At 41.1% G+C, this 20,642-nt stretch overlaps 1 protein-coding gene across 11 annotated transcripts in view; it reads left to right on the forward strand.

Annotated features, from left to right (window-relative positions):
• Positions 1-20,642, forward strand: part of ACACA (acetyl-CoA carboxylase alpha) — a 324,373-nt gene that overhangs the window by 100,125 nt on the left and 203,606 nt on the right. The window contains exons 1-2 of one of the 11 annotated variants that reach the window (XM_063706504.1): positions 8,799-8,815; positions 18,592-18,704. The exons of 7 other annotated variants lie outside the window; for them this stretch is intronic. In XM_063706504.1, coding sequence (XP_063562574.1) covers positions 18,655-18,704 — 50 coding nt within the window. In that variant the 5' untranslated portion in view covers positions 8,799-8,815; positions 18,592-18,654. Of the gene's footprint in view, positions 1-8,326; positions 8,816-18,589; positions 18,705-20,642 lie in introns of those variants that run through there. 3 more of the 11 variants (XM_063706503.1, XM_031011321.3, XM_055388356.2) reach the window with 3 other exon arrangements.

The raw sequence follows: 20,642 nt of genomic DNA on the forward strand, positions 1-20,642 counted from the left end.
TTTCAGACCTTTGAAATTTATTGATACTTTATGGCTTAGTATATGGTCTATTTTGATAAAGTTTCATAAACACTTGCAATGAATGTATATGTTGCAGTTGGTGATTATAGGTTCTATATATGTTCAGTTTTTCAGTTTGTTGTTCTTCTGTGTCTTTGATTTTTTTTTTCTACTTGTTATATCAGTTGCTGAAGAAGAATATTAAAATATCCTACTATAAGGATCTTATGACTGGGCACAGTGGCTCACACCTATAATCTTACCACCTTGGGAGGCCAAGGTGGATGGATTGCCTGAGCTCAGGAGTTTGAGGCCAGCTTGGGCAACATTATGAAACCCCATCTCTACTAAAAATATAAAAAATTAGCCAGGCATGGTGCCACACGCCTTTAGTATCAGCTGCTTGGGAGGCTGAGGCACGAGAACCACTTGAACCTAGGAGGTGGAGGTTGCAGTGAGCTGAGATTGCACTCCAGCCTGAGGGATAGAGCGAGACTCTGTCTCAAAAACAAAGCAAAACAAAACAAAACAATAAGAAAAAAGACATTCAACACAATAGAAATATGGGGAAAAGACTTCAAAAGAAGATACCAAATGTCAAGTAAGTATATGAAAAGGTGCTCAATATTACTAGTCATCAGGGATTTGCAAATTAAAATTACAATGAGTTAAACACATATCCCAACCAAAAAAGGTAAAATTAAAAAACGAGCAATATCAAGTGTTAGCAAGGAAGTGGAACACACTGACTCTTACACATCACTGGTATTAATATGAATTGGTACAGCCACTTTAGAAAACTATTTAGCAGTATCATTTAAAGCTAAACATGCACATACCTCACTAGTAAGCAATTTCATTTTAGTGTATATTCCCAGAGGAAATTAGTTCATTTATCCATCAAAAATAAGCAAATATTGTCAAAATTCATAAACAACCCAAATGTCCATGAATAGTAGAATAGGTAAGTAAATCATGGTATATCATATGATGGAATACCATACAGAAATGAAAATGAACAAACTACTGCTGTATCACAACATGGGTGAATTTTTTTTCCATAAATTTGACCAAGTGGTAAGCATAGATAAATTTTATACACATAAGGCCAGGCATGGTGGCTCATGCCTGTAATCCCAGCACTTTGAGAGGCCGAGGTGGGAGGATCAGTTGAGGCCAGGAGTTCGAGACCAGCCTGGCCAAAATGGTGAAACCTCATCTCTAGTAAAAATACAAAAAAAATTACCTGGGTGTGGTGGTGCTCACCTCTAATCCCAGCTACTTGGAAGGCTGAGGCAGGAGAATCCCTTGATCCCAGGAGGCAGAGGTTGCAGTGAGCCGAGAGTGCGCCACTGCACTCCAGCCTGGGTGACAGAGCAAGACTCCATTGCAAAAAAAAAAGATTTTATACACATAATATTGATCAAAAGAAGTCAGACATTAAAGTACATACATTATATAACACTATATATATGAAGTTCAAGAGTAAACAAGACTGATCAATGGTTATAAAAGGTCAGAGTAGTCTTTACCTTTAAGGGAGAATATTGACTAGGAAGGGACACAAGTAAGCCTTCTGGGACTCTGGAAATATTCTGTATCTTAATGAGGTGATTGGTTATATGGCTATGTATATATTAATTTTACATATATATGTTTTATACTTTAGGTTTTTCCACTTCATTGTATGAAGTTATATCGGTCATTAAAAAGTAAATAAAACAGGGAGGACTTCCAGGTATAGCTGAATGAGGAGACTGGCAGATCTTCAACACAAAAACCAATTATGAAGATTGACAAACTTGACAAAATTGACCATTTTAACACTCTTGAAATCAACCAAAAGGCATACAATAATTTGAGAGAATTTTATGATTAAAAAACTGCTGGCCAGGTGCAGTGGCTCACGCCTGTAATCCCAGCACTTTGGGAGGCCGAGGTGGGCGGATCACAAGGTCAGGAGATTGAGACCATCCTGGCTAACACGGTGAAACCCCGTCTCTACTAAAAATACAAAAAATTAGCCGGGCATGGTGGCGGGCACCTGTAGTCCCGGCTGCTCGGGAGGCTGAGGCAGGAGAATGGTGTGAACCCAGGAGGCGGAGCTTGCAGTGAGCCGAGATAGTGCCACTGCACTCCAGCCCGGGCGACAGAGCAAGACTCCATCTCAAAAAAAAAAAAAAAAAAAAACTGCTAAAATTCCGTAAAACAGTAGGAGTTTGTGGTATTCTTGTCTGGGATTGTTCCTATTCCCCTTTCCCCAGCTGATTTCGTCATGAAAGTTTTACCAATGTGGGTAGACCATGAAGACCAGCTGCTTTGATGCTGTGGTTGAAGGGAGTTTACTCAGTTTGGGTGGTGGATGATGTCCATGCTCAATGGCATTGTTGGGAGAAGTGACCACTTGGCAGTGGGTGAGTGGCACAGGCCAGTGACTTTGCCAGACTGAGGCCTGTTTGTGGTTGGGGCAAGCATATGGCAGGCTGAGGCATGTACATGCACAGAAGAGACATGATAAGGCCCAACGGAAAGTAACAGCTAGGGCAGACTTGAAAAACCTGAACTTTGAATGCACTACTCTATATCTCCCATACTCCAGACCCATAAACAGAGGATAAAAGCCTTTCTAGCTTTAAGTATATGAGCATAAACTCTATCTAATCATTGGCTACACAGACATAGTGGTGACTCCTCAAAAGCCACATTTAAACATAAAACCAAGAAATAAAAAGAAAATGAGCTGAGACATCAGTGGCTGCACACTGTTAGGGAAACAGAATTCACAGATTTAGCTCAGGCAAATGATTAAGCCAAGAAAGAAAAAAACAAACTGTAGTAACAACAATTTTCATGAGTGAAAGAAATCAGAATCCAAATTGTTCATATGTTCAATTTGTAAATTGTTCATATGCAAAATTTGTTTTCTAATCCCATGACAGGTTATATTCAATTTTTAATTAAAAAGCCGTGAGACATGTAAAGATACAGGAAAATGTGACCCATGTTTAGGAAAAAAGTCAATAGAAATTATCTACAAGTGTCCCTAGATACTGGATTTAACAAAGATTTCAAAGTAGCGACTGTAAATGTGTTCAAAGACCTAAAGGAAAACATGTTTAAATAATTTTTAAAAACATATTTATTTATTTTTATTTTTATATTTTATAGGGACAGAGTCTTACCATGTTGCCCAGGCTGGTTTCGAACTCCTGGCCTCAAGTGACCTTCTTGCCTTGGCCTCCCAAATCTCTGGAATTACAGGTGTGAGCCACTGTGCCCCATCTTAAATACTATTTTTTTTTTTTTTTGAGACAGGGTTTCGCTCTTGTTGCCCAGGCCGGAGTGCAATGGCACGATCTTGGTCACCGCAACCTCTGCCTCCCGGGTTCAAGCAATTCTCCTGCCTCAGCCTCCCGAATAGCTGGTACAGGCGTGCACCACCACGCCCAGCTAATTTTGTATTTTTAGTAGAGATGGGGTTTCTCCACGTTGGTCAGGCTGGTCTCGAACTCCTGACCTCAGGTTATTGCCCGCCTCTGCCTTCCAAAGTGCTGGGATTATAGGCGTGAGCCACCGCGCCTGGCCCGTTAAATACTGTTTTTTTAAGCATGACAACAATGAATCAATAAATAGAACTTCTCAGCTGAGTGCAGTGGCTCATGCTTGTAATCCCAGTGCTTTTGGGAGGCAAGCGGGGTGGATTTCCTGAGCCCAGGAATTTGAGACTCCATCTCTACAAAAATTTTAAAATTATTTGAGCATGGTGGCATATGTCTGTGGTCCCAGCTACTTGGGAGGCTGAGGCAGGAGGATCGCTTGAGCATATTGAGTGTTTGCACCACTGCATTCCAGCCTGGGCAAAAGAGCAAGACTCTGTCTCAAAAAATTAAAAATAAAATAAATAGAAATTAAGAAAAGAGAAATGATTTTTAAAAAGAAGCAAATGAAACCAAAGAGGATATACCTATGGCAAATAAGCACATGAAAAGATGTTTTATAATTATCTAATAGTTATTAGGTATTAGGAAAATGCACATATTAATTAGTATTAGGAAAATGCAAATTAAAATAGCAATGAGATATCATTACACACTTATCAGAATGCCTAAAATAAGAAATAGACATAATACCAAAGGTTTGTGAGAATGCAGAAAAATTGGATTTCTTGTACATTGCTGGTGGGAATGTAAAATGATACAGCCACTCTGCAAAATAATTTGACACTTTCTTTTTTTTGAGACGGAGTCTCGCTCTGTTGCCCAGGCTGGAATGCAATGGCGCGATCTTGGCTCACTGCAACCTCCGCCTCCTGGGTTCAAGCGATTCTCCTGCCTCAGCCTCCTGAGTAGCTGGTATTACAGGTGCCTGCCACCATGCCCAGGTAATTTTTGTATTTTTAGTAGAGATGGGGTTTCACCATGTTGGCCAGGCCAGTCTTGAACTCCTGATCTCAAGTGATCCGCTTGCCTCGGCCTCCCAAAGTGCTAGGATTATAGGCGTGAGCCACTGTGCCTGGCTAATTTGACACTTTCTTATAAAACTAAACTCTCACCATATGAACCATATGATCTGGCAGCTTCACTCCTTATTGTATACCCAAGAGAAAGGAAAGCATATGTCCACATAAAAGTTTATACATGAATGTTCATAACATTATTAATAAGAGCCACAAAATGGAAACAACCCAATATCCATTAACTGATGATGTATAAACAAAATATGGTGTGTCCACACATTGAAATATTATTCAACCATTAAAAGAAATGAAGTACTGATATATGCTACAGCATTGAAAACATTATGCTAAATGAAAGAAGCCAGTCACAAAAGGCCACATATTATATTATTCCATTTATATGAAATGTCTGTAATAGGCAAATCTATAAAGACAGAAAGTAGATTAGTGGTTGGCTAGGATTGGGGAGCATATTGGAGAAATGAGGAGTGGCTGCTACTGGGCATGGGGTTTCTTTTGGGGGTAATAAAAATGTTCTAAAATTGCCATGCATGGTGCACGTGCCTGTAGTCCCAGCTACCTGGGAGGCTGAGGCAGTAGGACTGCTTGAGCCTAGGAGTTTAAGTCCAGCCTGTGCAACATAGCAAGACCTCGTCTCTTTAAAAAAGTGACACATATAATGAAATGAAAATGTCCTTAAATTTATTGTGATGATAGTTCATAACTATGTGAATATACTAAAAACTATTGAATTGTACCCTTCAAGTGGGTGAAATGTATGGTATGTGAATTGTATCTCAGTAAAATTGTTAACAAAAAATTTTTAAATGAATTTATCAAGATCACAGGGTGTAAGATCTATATAGAAAAGTTAAGTATATTTCTATATGCTAGCTAGAAATGAACAATCCAAAAATGAAATTAAGAAAATATTCTGTTCATGATAGCATTAAAAAGAATAAAATAGGAATAAATTGAGCAAAAAAGGTATTAAGACTTATACACTAAAACTTGTGGAACATTGCTGACAGAAATTAAATAAAATCAGCCAGGTGTGGTGGCTCACGCCTGTAATCCCAAACCCAGAGGCTGAGGCGGATGGATCACCCGAGGTCAAGAGTTCCAGACCGGCTGGGTGCGGTGGCTCACGCCTGTAATCCCAGCACTTTGGGAGGCTGAGGTGGGTGGATCACCTGAGGTCAGGAGTTCGAGACCAGTCTGGCCAACATGGCTAAACCCCATCTCTACTAAAAATACAAATATTAGCCTGGCATGGTGGCAGGCACCTGTAATCCCAGCTACTCGGGAGGCTGAGGCGGGAGAATCGCTTGAACCCGGGAGGTGGAGGTTGCAGATTGCAGTGAGCCGAGATTGCGCCATTGCACTCCAGCCTGGGTCACAAGAGTGGAACCCTGTCTCAAAAAAAAAAAAAAAAGAGTTCCAGACCAGCCTGTCCAACATGGTGAAACCCTGTCTCTAACAAAAATACAAAAAATTAGCTGGGCATGGTGGTGTTCTTTTAGTTCCAGCTACTTGGGAGGCTGAGGCAGGAGAATCCTTGAACCCAGGTGGCAGAGGTTGTGAGTGGAGATCGTGCCACTGCACTCCAGCCTGGGAGACAGAGCGAGACTCCATCTCAAAAAAGAAAAAAAAAAAAGAAATTAAATAAAATCTAAATAAATGGAGAGGCAATCCATGTTCATGGATCAGAGGACTCAATATTGTCAAGACAGCAGTTCTCCTTAAATTGATCATAAATTCACAGTCCATATCAAATTTCCAGCAGCCTTTCTTTTTCTTTCTAGAATTTGACAAGCCGATCCTAAAATTTACATGGAAACAAAGGACCTAGAATAGCCAAAACACTTTTGAAAAGGGAATGTGAAGTTGGAGGTCTTCATACTACCTGATTTCAAAACCTACTATAAAGTCACAGTTATCAAGACCATGTGGCATTGCTTCAAGGCTAGGCATATAGGTCAATGGATCAGAATTTAGAGTCCACAAAGAAACCTTTAAATATATGGTCACTTGATTTTTTGACAGAGACACATCCTTGATCCAAGATTTCTCTGCTTGTAAAAGCCCAATGTAAAACAGTCTCTCACAGTGTGTGTGCTGCAGTATAACTCAGACTGCGTTGCAGTCAAGCTAGCGAATGCATCACTGTCTGCCGGGTAAACTGCTACGTCATCCTTGGTGTTTGGCATGTTACAATGCTGGGATCAGTGTGGGCTTCTAGTTGGATTTTGTGCCAGGTATGTGTCTACGTTGGACACTGTTCATGGTAGATTAAAAGGGGGATGCTTTAAATTTGGAGAAATGAATGTGGCTTTTTATTTCTTGTATTCTAATATTAGAGAAAGATTGTGAGCAGCAGTGTCCATAAAAGATCTATATAGATCTCTAGCTTTGCTTTTGGACCTGGGTATGCTGTGTTAGTGTTTGGTTGTTGTAGAAAGATCTGTTTGGTGAAAGGAAGCATAAACTCGATTATTGAGTGTGCCTCTTTAGTATATTTTTCTGATATAGTTGAGTGCAAAATAGTCTGCCTTATTTTTACACTTAGTGCTTTATTTGCATTTTTGAATGGTGAACTTGTATAACAAGTTTGTTTTGTAGACACTTAAGTGTGTGTAAAATTGAGCAGCTTCTCATCTGTGACTACTGAACTGTCCTGAACAAAGGCTGCAGTGCTCTATTTTTGAGACAGGTTATTCTGAAGAGACGTAAAGATAGAAGGGCTCCTCTGTGTCAGCTTGGTTCTTTAAAGGGAAAGTAAACTTGACTAACTTAATGGGCATTGGCACATTGTGGAAGGGATGATGTGAAGTACAGACCAGAGAACAACCAGGACTTCCATTTTTTATTATAGCTGGTTGTCATGTTGGGTGGCCTGATTGAGTTGCTTTCAAATTTGGGCAACTTGAGTCTTTACAACTTAAGTTGCCCGAATGTCCTTCAGATCAATGTTTGTTTGTTGTAATCATTTATCTTTTATCTGATTATTTAACTTCTATCTATGCTCCAGGTCATTTGTGTACTTCTGTTTTTGAAGGTTTTTCTGGAAGCTTAATATATTCTCAGCGTGGTTGGCATCAGATTGTTAACTATTTCTATCCAGCATTTTGATGGGAATAAATTTTTTATGGTTCATGATTCAGGTTAGATTTGGTGTACAGGCCTGAGGACTTGCCTCAGGAAGTTGTCATTCTATAGATTCTAAGCCTTTAGGGTCTTTTGCCATTGATTTTTCTCCTAATACACAGAATATCGTGAGCATCTACTTAAGTAAAAGCTAAAAACAGGAAGATATTACAAGATAACATTCAGCTAGTGTTTATTTCTTTAAGAGATCTGTCTGTGGCAAATTTGCTTTCATAGTAATATATGTGTCTCAGTAAGTAGTCTTTCTAGGCAGGATTTTTCTTCCCTGCTTAAGGGGGTTAGACCTCCAAAATACTTGTCAGGGTCTCTTTTCCTTTTAAGGGTTTAACCCACAATCTTTTCTGTATCCCTTTTGTACCAGCTCCATTCTTATTCTCAAGCTTTGGTGCATAAAACCTTAGTTTAGGTGTCTATATATACCACTACTTTGGCCTGAAAATTAGAATCGTGGCTCACACTTGATTCTAAGTTCCCTAGTAGTGGCGTGTTTCCTTTCTACGTGCTTACTTTCCCACCTGACCTGCTTTTCCCCACCGTGCAGTCTGATAATTGGTATTATTTGTTTTGATTGGATCTCAGAAATTACCTCTTTAGACCGAGCTGTGCTCCTCCCTCTGGATTTCATGAGCCCATTATTTTCTTGGCTTAATTGTCCTTGTAAATTTGGTCTTTTTGTCCTGGGCTTTCCCTGTCATGTGCTCCTGGCAGCCAGGAGAGGCAGTGGAGCTTTTCTCCGTTGACTGTCAGAAGAAAGTGACTGTTGTTGAAAATGTTTGCTGCAACTAAAGGAGAGCTGCTAAGATCTACTTTCTAGTTAAACAAGCTTTTATATTTCTCCCTGGCTCCTCTCAGTTCCCTTGGGAAATCAACTAATTCTGTGTGTAAGCTAAGTGTGTGGAGGAGAGAAGATGCAAAAAGGAAGAGAAAGGTGGGGAAAGAAGGAAATTGGGAACAATTAGACAAAAAGACTATAGTTTGAGGCCATCAGGAGTATTCTAGTCTGACTGAAGCCAGGCAGAAGGCACAGTATCTCTTGTCCTCCTGGGTTTTAAGCAGCTGCAACAGGAGGAGGAACTGCAGCTTGTGTTTACAAGGCCGAAATCTGAAGAAAGAGCTTCCATTCTTTTCCCATCTTGATATGGAGGGTTCTCCAGAGGAAAATAAGGAAATGAGATATTACATGCTTCAAAGGTAAGTGTTAGGCTACCACATTTGGGTAATATATATATCTTTAAAAAAACAGTAAGGTACTGACAGCTAAGCCCTGAAATTTATTTGATCATTTTTTTTTCTATCTTTGAAAAATGAAGGCTATTTTTTTTAAGAAAATGAATAAAAATGGGCATATTGGCTCCTGAATGTCTAAACCTTTATTTTATATTGGGAATTTGAATAAAAGATCCCTGAGCCCATGTGTGACATTTTAGCTACGTTGAAAACAAGCACCCCATGCAGACCCTGCTGTGCTATTATTTCCTGAAGGGAACCTCAGATGTATCAAATTTACTCCCTGGATTTGGCTAGTATTTCCAGTGAAGTCTCTTCAACTGCTGTAAAGGAAAGATATTGTATAGTTTTGCAGAAAACTTTTTTAGAATGTGTGTCTGGGGCTAGGAAAGGTGCCTGCTGTAATTGTGGTATGTAGTCAGACAGAGTTGTTCAGGATGCCGAACTCCTTCACTTTGGGACCTTTCTTATTGCCATTAGAACTCAGGCTGAGGAGGAAATGAGTCAGGCCTTCTTGGGTCTTCTTCAGGCCTCTTGCAGGTCTGCACCTCTCTGCAGAGAACTGACATAAAAGACTTGAATGATTTGCTTGTGCAGTGGCGCAGTCATAGCTCACAGTAGCCTTGAACTCCTGGGCTCAAGTGATCCTCCCACCTCAGCCTCCTGGGTAGCTGGGACTACAGGCATGCACCATCATGCCTGGCTAATTTTTTTTCAAGTTTTTTGTAGAGATGGGGTCTCACTGTGTTGCCCAGGCTAGTCTCAAACTCCTATACTCAAGCAATTCTGCCACTTTGGCCTCCAGAAGTGTTGGTATTACAGGCCACTGTGCCTGGCATCCCTCCATTATCTTTTTTGTTTGCTTGTTTTTATAATGTAGAGTTTTTATTTTGAAGAAAATTACTGAAAGTTAAGCTAAACTTAGGCAAAGACAGAAAATAAACAAAAAACACTGAGTTGGCAAAATCTGTCTTTAGATCATCCTTTTCCATTCCTTTTTTTCCCCCAACTGCCTCTGTAATTGGCCCTTTTTCTTTTTTACCACTTCTTCCACCCTTTGAGGGGATAACCAAGCAAAACTTCCACTGAGAGGCAAAGAGGTATAAAAGTAACTACAATATAGCTGAGTGCAGTGGCATGAGCCTGTAGTACCAGCTACTCTGGAGGCTGAGGCCAGAGGATTGCTTGAGCCCAGCAGTTTGAGGTTGCAGGGAGATATATTCCTGCCACTGCACTGCAGCCTGGTCAACAGTGAGAACCCATCTCTAAAAATTTTTTTTCCAAAGTAACTGAGATATATATAATCTATGTTTGTGTATATATATATAATATAGTATCAAAATTTTTTATGTATATACATGTATAAATATATATTTCAAAAATGTATATATAGGCTGGGCACGGTGGTGGCTTATGCCTGTAATCCCAGTACTTTGCGAGGCCAAGGTGGGTGGATCACCTGAGGTCACGAGTACGAGACCAGCCTGGCCAACATGGTGAAACCCCGTCTCTACTAAAAATACAAAAATTAGCTGGGCGTGGTGGCAGGCACCTGTAGTCTCATCTACTTGGGAGGCCAAGGCAGGAGAATTGCTTGATCGAGCGAACCCAGGAGGCAGAATTTGCAGTGAGCAGAGATCACGCCATCACACTCCAGTCTGGGTGACAAGAGCGAAACTCCATCTCAAAAAAAAAAGTGTATATATATATATGTATATATATACACACACACACATATACATACACAAACACACACACATATATACATATATATATGTACACACACGCGTGTGTGTGTGGTTTTTTTTTTTTTTTTTTCCTTTCGAGACGGAGTTTCACTTTTGTCGCCCAGGCTAGAGTGTGATGGCGCGATCTTGGCTCACCACAACCTCTGCCTCCCGGGTTCAAGCGATTCCCCTGCCTCAGCCTCCTGAGTAGCTGGGATTACAGGCATGCACCACTATGCCCCGCTAATTTTGTATTTTTAGTAGAGATGGGGTTTCTCCATGTTGGTCAGACTGGTCTCGAACTCTCGACCTCAGGTGATATGCCCGCCTTGGCCTCTCAAAGTGCTGGGATTACAGGCGTGAGCCACCGCGCCCGGCCTTAAATGTGTTTTATATATAACATAGTTTTTATATAAAAACCTCATAGCTATACATATAGAAATAAAACGTGCCTATATATTTCTATAAGTATGTATTAATATATAGTGTCTGAATGTGTCTTTGCCAAAATTTATATGTTGAGGCTGGGCGCGGTGGCTCATGTCTGTAACCTCAGCACTTTGGGAGGCTGAGGCGGGCAGATCACCTGAGGCCAGGAGTTCGAGACCAGCCTGGGCAACATGGCGAAACTCCATCTCTACTAAAAATACAAAAATTAGCCGGGTGTGGTGGTAGGATCCTGTAATCCCAGCTACTCAGGTGGTTGAGGCACGAGAATTGCTTGAACCTGGGAGATGGAGGTTGCAGTGACCTGACATTGTGCTACTGTACTCCAGCCTGGGCTACAGAGCGAGACTCTGCCTCACACACACAAAAAATGTATATGTTGAAATCTAATTACCACTATGTCAAGAAGTGGGGCCTTTGGGAGTTGAGTAGATCATGGGGCAGAGCCCTCATGAATGGGATTAGTGCCCTTATAAAATAGGCTCCAGGCGAGGCACGGTGGCTCACGCCTGTAATCCCAGCACTTTGGGAGGCCGAGGCAGGCGGATCACGAGGTCAGGAGATCGAGACCATCCTGGCTAACATGGTGAAACCCCATCTCTACTAAAAATACAAAAAATTAGCCGGGCGTGGTGGCGGGCGCCTCTAGTCCCAGCTACTCTGGAGGCTGAGGGAGGAGAATGGTGTGAACCCAGGAGGCAGAGTTTGCAGTGAGCCGAGATCGCACCACTGCACTCCAGACTGGGAGAGAGAGCGAGACTGTGTCTCAAAAAAAAAAAAAAAAAAAAAAAAAAGTCTCCAAAGATCTGCCTTTCCCCTTCCACTCTGTGAGGACACAATGAGAATCATGCAAGCGAGTAGGACCTGGAGGCAGGGAACCCAAGAACTTCCTAGAGCTAAATCAAATGGAAACAAGCACTTCAGTTATGACAGGAAGCATCCTCTTCCTTTACATAGGATATACACTGAATAAATGACTTTGTAACTTCATCATCTTTATTTACACAGGGTGTATACCAAGTAACAATGGAAATCTCTAAAGGGTATTTAAACCCCAGAAAATTCTGTAACCAGACCCTTGAGTGACTGGCTTGCTTGGGCCAGCTCCCAACCTGTAGAGTGTGCTTTCATTTTCTTTTTTTTATTTTTTATTTTAATTTTTTGATTTTTTGAAATGGAGTCTCGCTCTTTAGCCCAGGCTGGAGTGCAGTGGTGCGATCTTGGCTCATTGAAACCTTTGCCTCCCGGGTTCAAGCAATTCTTATGCCTCAGCCTCCTGAGTAGCTGGGACTACAGGCGCCCACCACCATGCCCAGCTAATTTTTTGTATTTTTTAGTAGAGATGGGGTTTCACTGTGTTAGCCAGGATGGTCTTGATCTCCTGACCTCATGATCCACCCGCCTCAGCCTCCCAATGTGTTGGGATTACAGGTGTGAGCCACCGTGCCCGGCCTAATTTTTGTATTTTTAGTAGAGACAACGTTTCAACATGTTGGCTAGGCTGGTCTCGAACTCCTGACCTCATGTTATCCCCCCACATTTACCTCCCCAAAGTGCTGGAATTACAGATGTGAGCCACTGTGCCTGGCCGTGTGCTTTCATTTTCAGTTAAGTCTCTGCTTTTGTTGCTTTATTCTTTCCCTGCTTTGTTTGTGTGTTTTGTTCAATTCTTTGTTCAAAACACCAAGAACTTGTACACCCTCCACTGGTAACATATTTTGGCAAGCCAGCCAGGAGGTAATCCCAAAGTTTGGGGTTTATTTTTCTTGTTTGTTTTTCCTGCTCCATACAGGGGAATCTCAGTCTCTCCCTCTCTTTTCCTTTCCAACTTGGGATGGTTGGTGGGCAGCACCTAAACACAGAGGCAACTGCAGGTTTCTGGCCGGGGCCACTCTGAAGGACTCCTTTCTATCTTTTCCAGTTGTGGTCCCTGATCCCTAAGTGTGGCACAGCTTGGGGCGAGCTGGCATTTGTTTCAGTGACTTAAACCTTGTTTTCTCATGCTAAATTCTTCTCTTCCCCTACTCTACTGGCTAAGGACAAAAGAAACCCACCCAGCCTCCAGTTCCTATCATTACAGTTCATGGCTATCACTCTAGTGGAACAGGAAGCATGGGAAAGTGTGGTCTTATCAAATTATAAGGATGCCAGAAGTCCAGGCCTTCATCCAGGGACAAAAGGAAACCTCATAGTAGGCCATCGCCTCTGAAGGGAAAACATGCTAAGCAGCACCAGTGCCCACCTAAGGTCAGAGACGTCTGACACTCTAAGACTGGACCCCAAAGGGGGACGGCCCAGGGATCCTCCAGACCTCAACTTCTCCAAAGGGGACACCCTAGGCAGAGTTCTGAGGTCTAGTATTAAGCCCTCCTTAGAATTTTCTCTCGCAGTTGCAATACTGTTTGGCCCCAATATTGTTTGGAATCTGGAGCTTGCTGTTGAATGGGAAAGTGGGATGGAGTTGCATGTGTCAAACTGCTGTGGAAACTGCTTTATCTGAAATTTTGGTTCACAGCCTTCATTGGATTATCTGTTGGGGCAAACAAAGGAAAACCCCCCAAGCTTGTATTGCTATCTCATGCCTTAAGATTCCAAGTTAAAAGCGATTGAATCTTCGTTTGTGTGCGTCTATACATGTCTAGATGTGTTTATTTGTATGCACACTTATTGTTACATGTTGTGTCTACCAAATTGGCTTATAAATAAAAGAGCACTTAAAAATTAAGTAAATAAGTCTAAGCAATTTTCAAGTTCACGTGACTTAAGTATAACTTTACTAAACAAGCTGGCTTTAAAATTATTAGTAAAATAAAACTAGAAATGCCTTCAGAATTGTCAGAATACATTCTCTGTCTGGATTTTATATTTGTCTCTGCTAAATATTTTGAGATGTCAATGTTTGGCATAGAAGGTTATAAAACTACTAACTTAGCCCATACAAAATGATCTTGGTTTGTGTGCCCTTTTTTTTTTCCAACGAATGAGAGTAACTTAATGTTGTTAACTAAGTCTTCTGAGTTATTGGCAAAAAAAAAATACCAGTGTATTTACCTTTAAGGCTGTTACTTAGGTTTAGGTGAACACCTTATGTTCGCTGGCTATTAAAAACATGGTTAGCAAGGAGATAACTAACTTTAAATGATAGTGTCTGATATCTCCGTTTATAGAAGTTATCTAAATAAACTGTTAAACATGAAAGAATTGAGTACAGTGAATGGGATAAATGTTTTAGGTAATCTTTTTGTGTAAATTAAAATCTTGGCCAGGCGTGGTGGCTCATGCCTATAATCCCAGCACTTTGGAAGGCCAAGGAGGGTGGATCACCCGAGGTCAGAGTTCGAGACCAGCCTGGCCAGTGTGGCGAAACCCCATCTCTACTGAAAATATAAAAATTAGCTGGGCATGGTGGTGTGTGCCTGTAATCCCAGCTACTGGGGGGCTGAGGCTGGAGAATTGCTTGAACCTGGGAAGAGGAGGTTACAGTGAGTTGAGATTACACCACTGCACTCCAGCCTGGGGGACAGAGCAAGACTCTGTCTCAAAAAAAAAAAAAAAAAAAGTCCTAAAATTATTTTTGATGCTCATTGAATATCTGGGTCAGTTCCAATTAAGAAAAGGTTGTGACATGGGGAAATATGTTTCTACAAATTGTGGAATTTTTCTTATCTATAATGCTTTTATCTCTGATGGTTCAGGATTTCTTGCTTTTTCGGGTTTCACTAAAGTTTTAGGTTACTAAGGATAAGAATTCTAGTTAACACATGATTCTATATACAAAATGTGCCAGAAAGTGTTGTGTGATTAGTGAGAAAAAATAATAATTTTGTCTAATTCAGAAGTTTTCTAAAAGTTAGTTCAAATTACAGATTTCAAAAGGTTATTTATGAAACAATGTAGTAAGGAACCGGTAAGGAGGGGAGAAAGACGTGGAAAAGTTTAGATAATAAAATATTCCTTAAAACCTGATAGAGAACTGGAGAAATTTGGCTAATTAACATTTTCATAGTTAAAGTTCTTAGTCTTGATTAAAGTAAAAATAAGTATTGTAAAAAAAAAATGTGTCGGCAGTTTGCCAGTTTTTTTAATTTATAGTTAAGCATGAAGCTGGATTTAGTGTGGAGCCAAATTTCACATATGTGCTTGCATTGCTTCACACTTTGTTTCCTGTTTTGCACGGATAGTGCCGGCACTGAAGTACTTATTGGTCATTTGCCTAGAGTCAATTTCTTTTTTTTTGAGACTAAGTCTTGCTCTGTTGCCTAGGCTGGAGTGCAGTGGTGCGATCTCAGCTCACTGCAACCTCTGCCTCCCAGATTCAAGCGATTCTTCTGCCTCAGCTTCCCAGGTAGCTGGGACTACAGGCACACACCACCACGCCCAGCTAATTTTTTTTTTTTTTTTTTTTTTTAAGTAGAGATGTGGTTTTGCCATGTTGGCAAGGCTGGCCTTGAATTCCTGGCCTCAAGCCATCCTCCCACCTTGGCCTCCCAAAGTGCTGGGATTACAGATGTGAGCCACTGCACCTGGCCTTTCTTAAACTCTTTATCCTTTTTTATTCTCTTCTTTTCATTTTGAAATCTTTCAGGATGATGCACAGAAAAATGCTTATGTTTAAAGTCTGATCTTTCTTTTAACTTGCTTATAGAATGCCTTTTTTTGTTAACTTCTGGCTTTTCCTTGAGAGGACTTTATATACTTTGCCCTGTTTAGAAAGTTCCAAGGGGAATCAAAGCTTGTTTTTCTCAAGATGCTTTGAGAATTTCATAGCAGCATAATGGCAGCAAGGGTAAACCTTGAAAGACTATCATTACAAAGTCTAACTGTTTAATGCTTTTTAACTGGTAAGTTTAGTGTTTGCCCCTTACTGCTTTACTTAGCAAGTTGAAACTATATTCACAAAACAAAATCATACAAATTTACATGATGTTATACAGTTATACAGAGCTCTACAAATGCTCGTATCACCCTCTTTAAAATTACCTATTATCCCTTAGGCCATTGAACAGGTAACACATTTCTGCAAGGGTAGTCAGCTTTGCTTATTAGATGCATAAGCACATTTTTAATTGAATATATGACATTCATACTATGTTTTGTGCAACATTAAAAAATTACTTCTTAGAGCAGTCAAATTAACATTCTAGTATCTTCACATTTTTACAGTTTCAATGAAAAAAAAAATTCTCCTAAAAGGCACTGCCTTTTACTCTTGCCCTTTCCTACATGTTTAATTTTATCTTAATTTTTTGATAACTTTAAGACTACATTTATTTAGTATATGTCATCTCAGATTAGTATAATCGTATCAGTCATTTATTTAATAACATCATCAGGTGTTCTTTCAGTTCTTGAGAGAATTGAGATTTGTAATGGTTAGTATGACCGGCATGTATTTGGGGCTTATATGTAAACATTGGAAGACATGGGCAGCAAAGATCTAAGAAATTTGTTCTCCAAAAACTGTTTTAAAGAAACATCACCTGGTATTTGCTCTAAAGTAAGCTCGTCCAAATCACTGCCCATGGACTGCGTGTAGCCCAGGACAGCTTTGGATGAGGCCCAACACAGCTTTGGATGAGGCCCAACACAAATTCATAAACTTGTTTAAAATATTACGAGATTTTTGACCAGGTGCGTTGGCTCACACCTGTAATTCCAGCACTTTGGGAGGCCGAGGCGGGTGGATCACCTGAGGTTGGGAGCTTGAGACCAGCCTGACCAACATAGAGAAACCCTATCTCTACTAAAAACACAAAATTAGCCGGGCATGGTGGCGCATGCCTGTAATCCCAGCTACTCGGGAAGGCTGAGGCAGGAGAATCGCTTGAACCCAGGAGGCGGAGGTTGCGGTGAGCCGAGATTGCACCATTGTACTCCAGCCTGGGCAACAAGAGTGAAACTCCATCTCAAAACAAAAACAAAAACAAATATTATGAGATGTGTGTGTGTGTGTGTGTGTGTGTGTGTGTTTCATCAGCTATCATTAGTGTTAGTGTGTTTCTTTTTATTTTTTTTGAGACGGAGTCTTGCTCTGTTGCCAGGCTGGAGTGTAGTGGTGTGATCTCGGCTCACTGCAACCTCCGCCTTCCAGGTTCAAGTGATTCTCCTGCCTCAGCTTCCCAAGTAGCTGGGACTACAGGCACACGCCACCACGCCCAACTAATTTTTTGTATTTTTGTTAGAGACGGGGTTTCACCTTGTTGGCCAGGACGGTCTTGATATCTTGACCTCGTGGTCTACCTACCTCAGCCTCCCAAAGTGCTGGAATTCAGGCAAGAGCCACTGTGCCCGCCAGTGTTAGCGTATTTTATATGTGGCCCAAGACAATTCTTCTTCTTCCAGTGTGGCCCAGGGAAGCAAAAAGATTGGATACCCCTGCTCTAAAAACATAATTATTTACATGGACATACAGTGAATAATTAACTGTGACTATATTCAGTGCAGGTTAACTTCAGGCAGTATTGTAGGGTATCAAGTTCAAGGACTTAGAGTCAGAAAGGTTGAATTCAGATCTGTTTTGTTACTTCTGGCTGTGTGAATGATCATGGGCAAGTTACCTAATCCCTCTGAGCCTCACTTGTAAAATGGTGCTCAAACATCATAGCATTATTGCGAGGATTAATATGCCAGTGCATGTGAAGAGCTTAGCATAGTGTCTGTCCCATAGCAAGTACTCAGAAATAGTGTTATTTTGTGTAGTTGTCAATAATTAATAAATAATAATCACCATTCAAAAATGTTTGAGCAGGCTAGGTATGGTGGCTCCCACTTGTAATCCCAGCATTTTGGAAGGCTGAGGCGGGCAGATCACTTGAGACCAGGAAGTTGAGACCAGCCTGGCCAACATGGTGAAACCCCGTCTGTGCTAAAAATAGAAAAAATTAGTCGAGCGTGGTGGCACATGCCTGTAATTCCAGCTACTTGGGAGGCTGAGGCACAAGAATCGCTTGAACCTGGGAGGCGGAGGTTGCAATAAGCCGAGATTGGACCACTGCACTCCAGCCTGGGTGACAGAGTGAGACTCTGTCTAAAAAAAAACCCAAAGATGTTTGAGCAGCTTCTATCTGTGCCAGGTACCCTTTGGTGCTGGAGATACAGCAATAAATAAGAAGCTCTGACCTCAAGGGATGAATAAGAGTATCTGACCTCAAGGAACAGACACTATTTATCAGGGAAAACAGATGTGTTAAGCTCATGTAACAGTCCAGTGTGATTGGGAGGAAAGATGTAAGTGCATGTTCTGGTGTGGCGCAGAGGAAGCTCAGTTACCTACCTCCTTAAGGGGTGAAGTTGGAAGGATCCCCATCAGCAGAGGCTCACTGGGAGCACTAACAGTTTAGTTGCATTTTGAAGAATGAATTGGAGTAGTACTGACAAAAATACTATAATGCAGTGGTGGATTCCTGTTGTTGAGAAAGCCAAGTTGTGATAGAGTAGATTATATTACTGCCGGAGAGCACATGGTATTGGTTAGGTATCTAAATGTATATGGGGTAATGGAAAAATGGAAGTTCCTAAGAAGATCAGTCCTAGTTTGCATTTTGATTGACATTTTTGTATCCTCAGACTTTGAAATACTCATGGGATATGAAGTGGAGGTGCCTAGAGGGTTGAAGATAATGAGGACAGATGAAGAAATGTTTGATTGTGCCATACTTACAGTTGCTGATTTTCAAGGTGTGGGTACTTCCTTAGCCTTATTCTCTGTGTTGCCTTTCAATACCATTAGTAACAGTTCTTTAAAAGCCAACTTTATTGAGGAATAATTTACAGCCAGATATACCTGTTTTATGTGGACAGTTAAATGATTTTTTTGCTTTTTTTTTTTTTTGAGATGGAGTCTAACTCTGTCACCCAGGCTAGAGTGCAGTGGCATGATCTTGGCTCACTGCAACCTCTGTCTCCTGGGTTCAAGCGATTCTCCTGCTCAGCCTCCCAAGTAGCTGGGACTACAGGCGCCTGCCACCACGTCTGGCTAATTTTTGTAATTTTAGTAGAGACGGGGTTTCACCATATTGGTCAGGCTGGTCTCGAACTCCTGACCTCAAGTGATCCATCCGCCTCAGCCTCCCAAAGTGCTGGGATTACAGGCGGGAGCCACCATGCCTGGCAGTTAAATGAGTATTTTCAAAAGTCAGGTTTGTTGAGGTATAATTTAAGTACAGTAAAGTTTACCCCTTTTTTTTTGTGGAGGGGGGGCAGGATCTCACTCTGTCACCTAGGCTGAAGTGCAGTGGTGTGATCATAGCTTACTGCAGCCTAGTCTTCCTGGCTCAAGTGATTCTCCCACCTCAGCCTCCTAAGTAGCTGGGACTATAGGCGTGTGCCACGAAGGCCGGCTAATTTTTTGATTTTTTTGTATAGATGAGCTCTTTCTATGTTGCGCAGGCTGGTCTTGAACTCCTGGGCTCAAGCAATCCTTCTGCCTTGCCCTCCCAAAGTGCTGGGTTTACACGTGTGAACCAATGTACCAGGCCAAGTTCACCTTTTAAAATTATGTAGTTTGATGGTTTTAACACATATATCTACCCGTGTAACCATTACTACGAGATCAAGATATAGAACGTTTCCATCATTCCCATACTCCCTTGCAGTCGGTTCCCACAGCCCCAGCGCACTGATTCGTGTTCTGCACTGTAGATTAGTTATCCTTGTCATATAAATGGAGTCATATGGTGTATACTTTTTTGTGTCTGATTTCCTTCTCTGAACATGAGGTTTTTCAGATTCATTCATGTTATTGCTCAGTCTGATACACTGATAATGATCCATGGACTTGGGGCCCAAAAGAAATAGGTTCATGACAAAGTTAAGGACAGGAAGGTAATTTTTATTTATTTAAAAATACATGCAATAATAAAAAAATTAAAAAGAATGTATGAAAGAAAAATGAAGTGATTAAAAAAATGAAACAAAACATGTACACTGGCACTGTTTTTAGACCTCTGGTGTTTATTATCATTAGATATGTTGCATAGTGTAATTGGAAGAACATTGAAATGACCATGAAACCTGGTTTTCTGGTCTATATATGCTACAGACTTCCTTTGTGACCTTAGACAAATCATTCTCCTTGTGGGCCTCTTTTTTCTATAAGGTGCCTCTTAACTTTAAAGTTCCAGTCCAGATGCAGTATAACTAAATACCTGGATAGAAAAGGATGAAGAAAATTTTAATAGATTGACCAGCTTGAAATGTCAGTCTCTAAGAAGGGTACAGAGCATTTTATATTGAGTGCCAACAGCAGAGTGCATAGCCTTTGTTATGGCTGTCCTTAAGTCTAGTAGGCAAAGTAGCTGCTAGACTCTGAACTGTCCCTTGTTTTTTTTTTTGTCTTTTTGTTTTTGAGACAGAGTCTCGCTCTGTCGCCCAGGCTGGAGTGCGGTGGCTTGATCTCTGCTCACTGCAACCTCCGCCTCCTGGGTTCAAGTGATTCTCCCATCTCAGCCTCCTGAGTAGCTGGGATTACAGACGTGCACCACCATGCCTGGATATTTGTTTTGTTTTGTTTTTTTTAGTAGAGACGTGGTTTTGCCATGTTGGCCAAGCTGGTCTAGAACTCCTGGCCTCAAGTGATCCTCTCCCTCGGCCTCCCGAAGTGCTGGGATTACAGGTGT

This window comes from Gorilla gorilla, chromosome 4, assembly GCF_029281585.2.
Source record: "Gorilla gorilla gorilla isolate KB3781 chromosome 4, NHGRI_mGorGor1-v2.1_pri, whole genome shotgun sequence".
Classification (NCBI taxonomy): domain Eukaryota; kingdom Metazoa; phylum Chordata; class Mammalia; order Primates; family Hominidae; genus Gorilla; species Gorilla gorilla.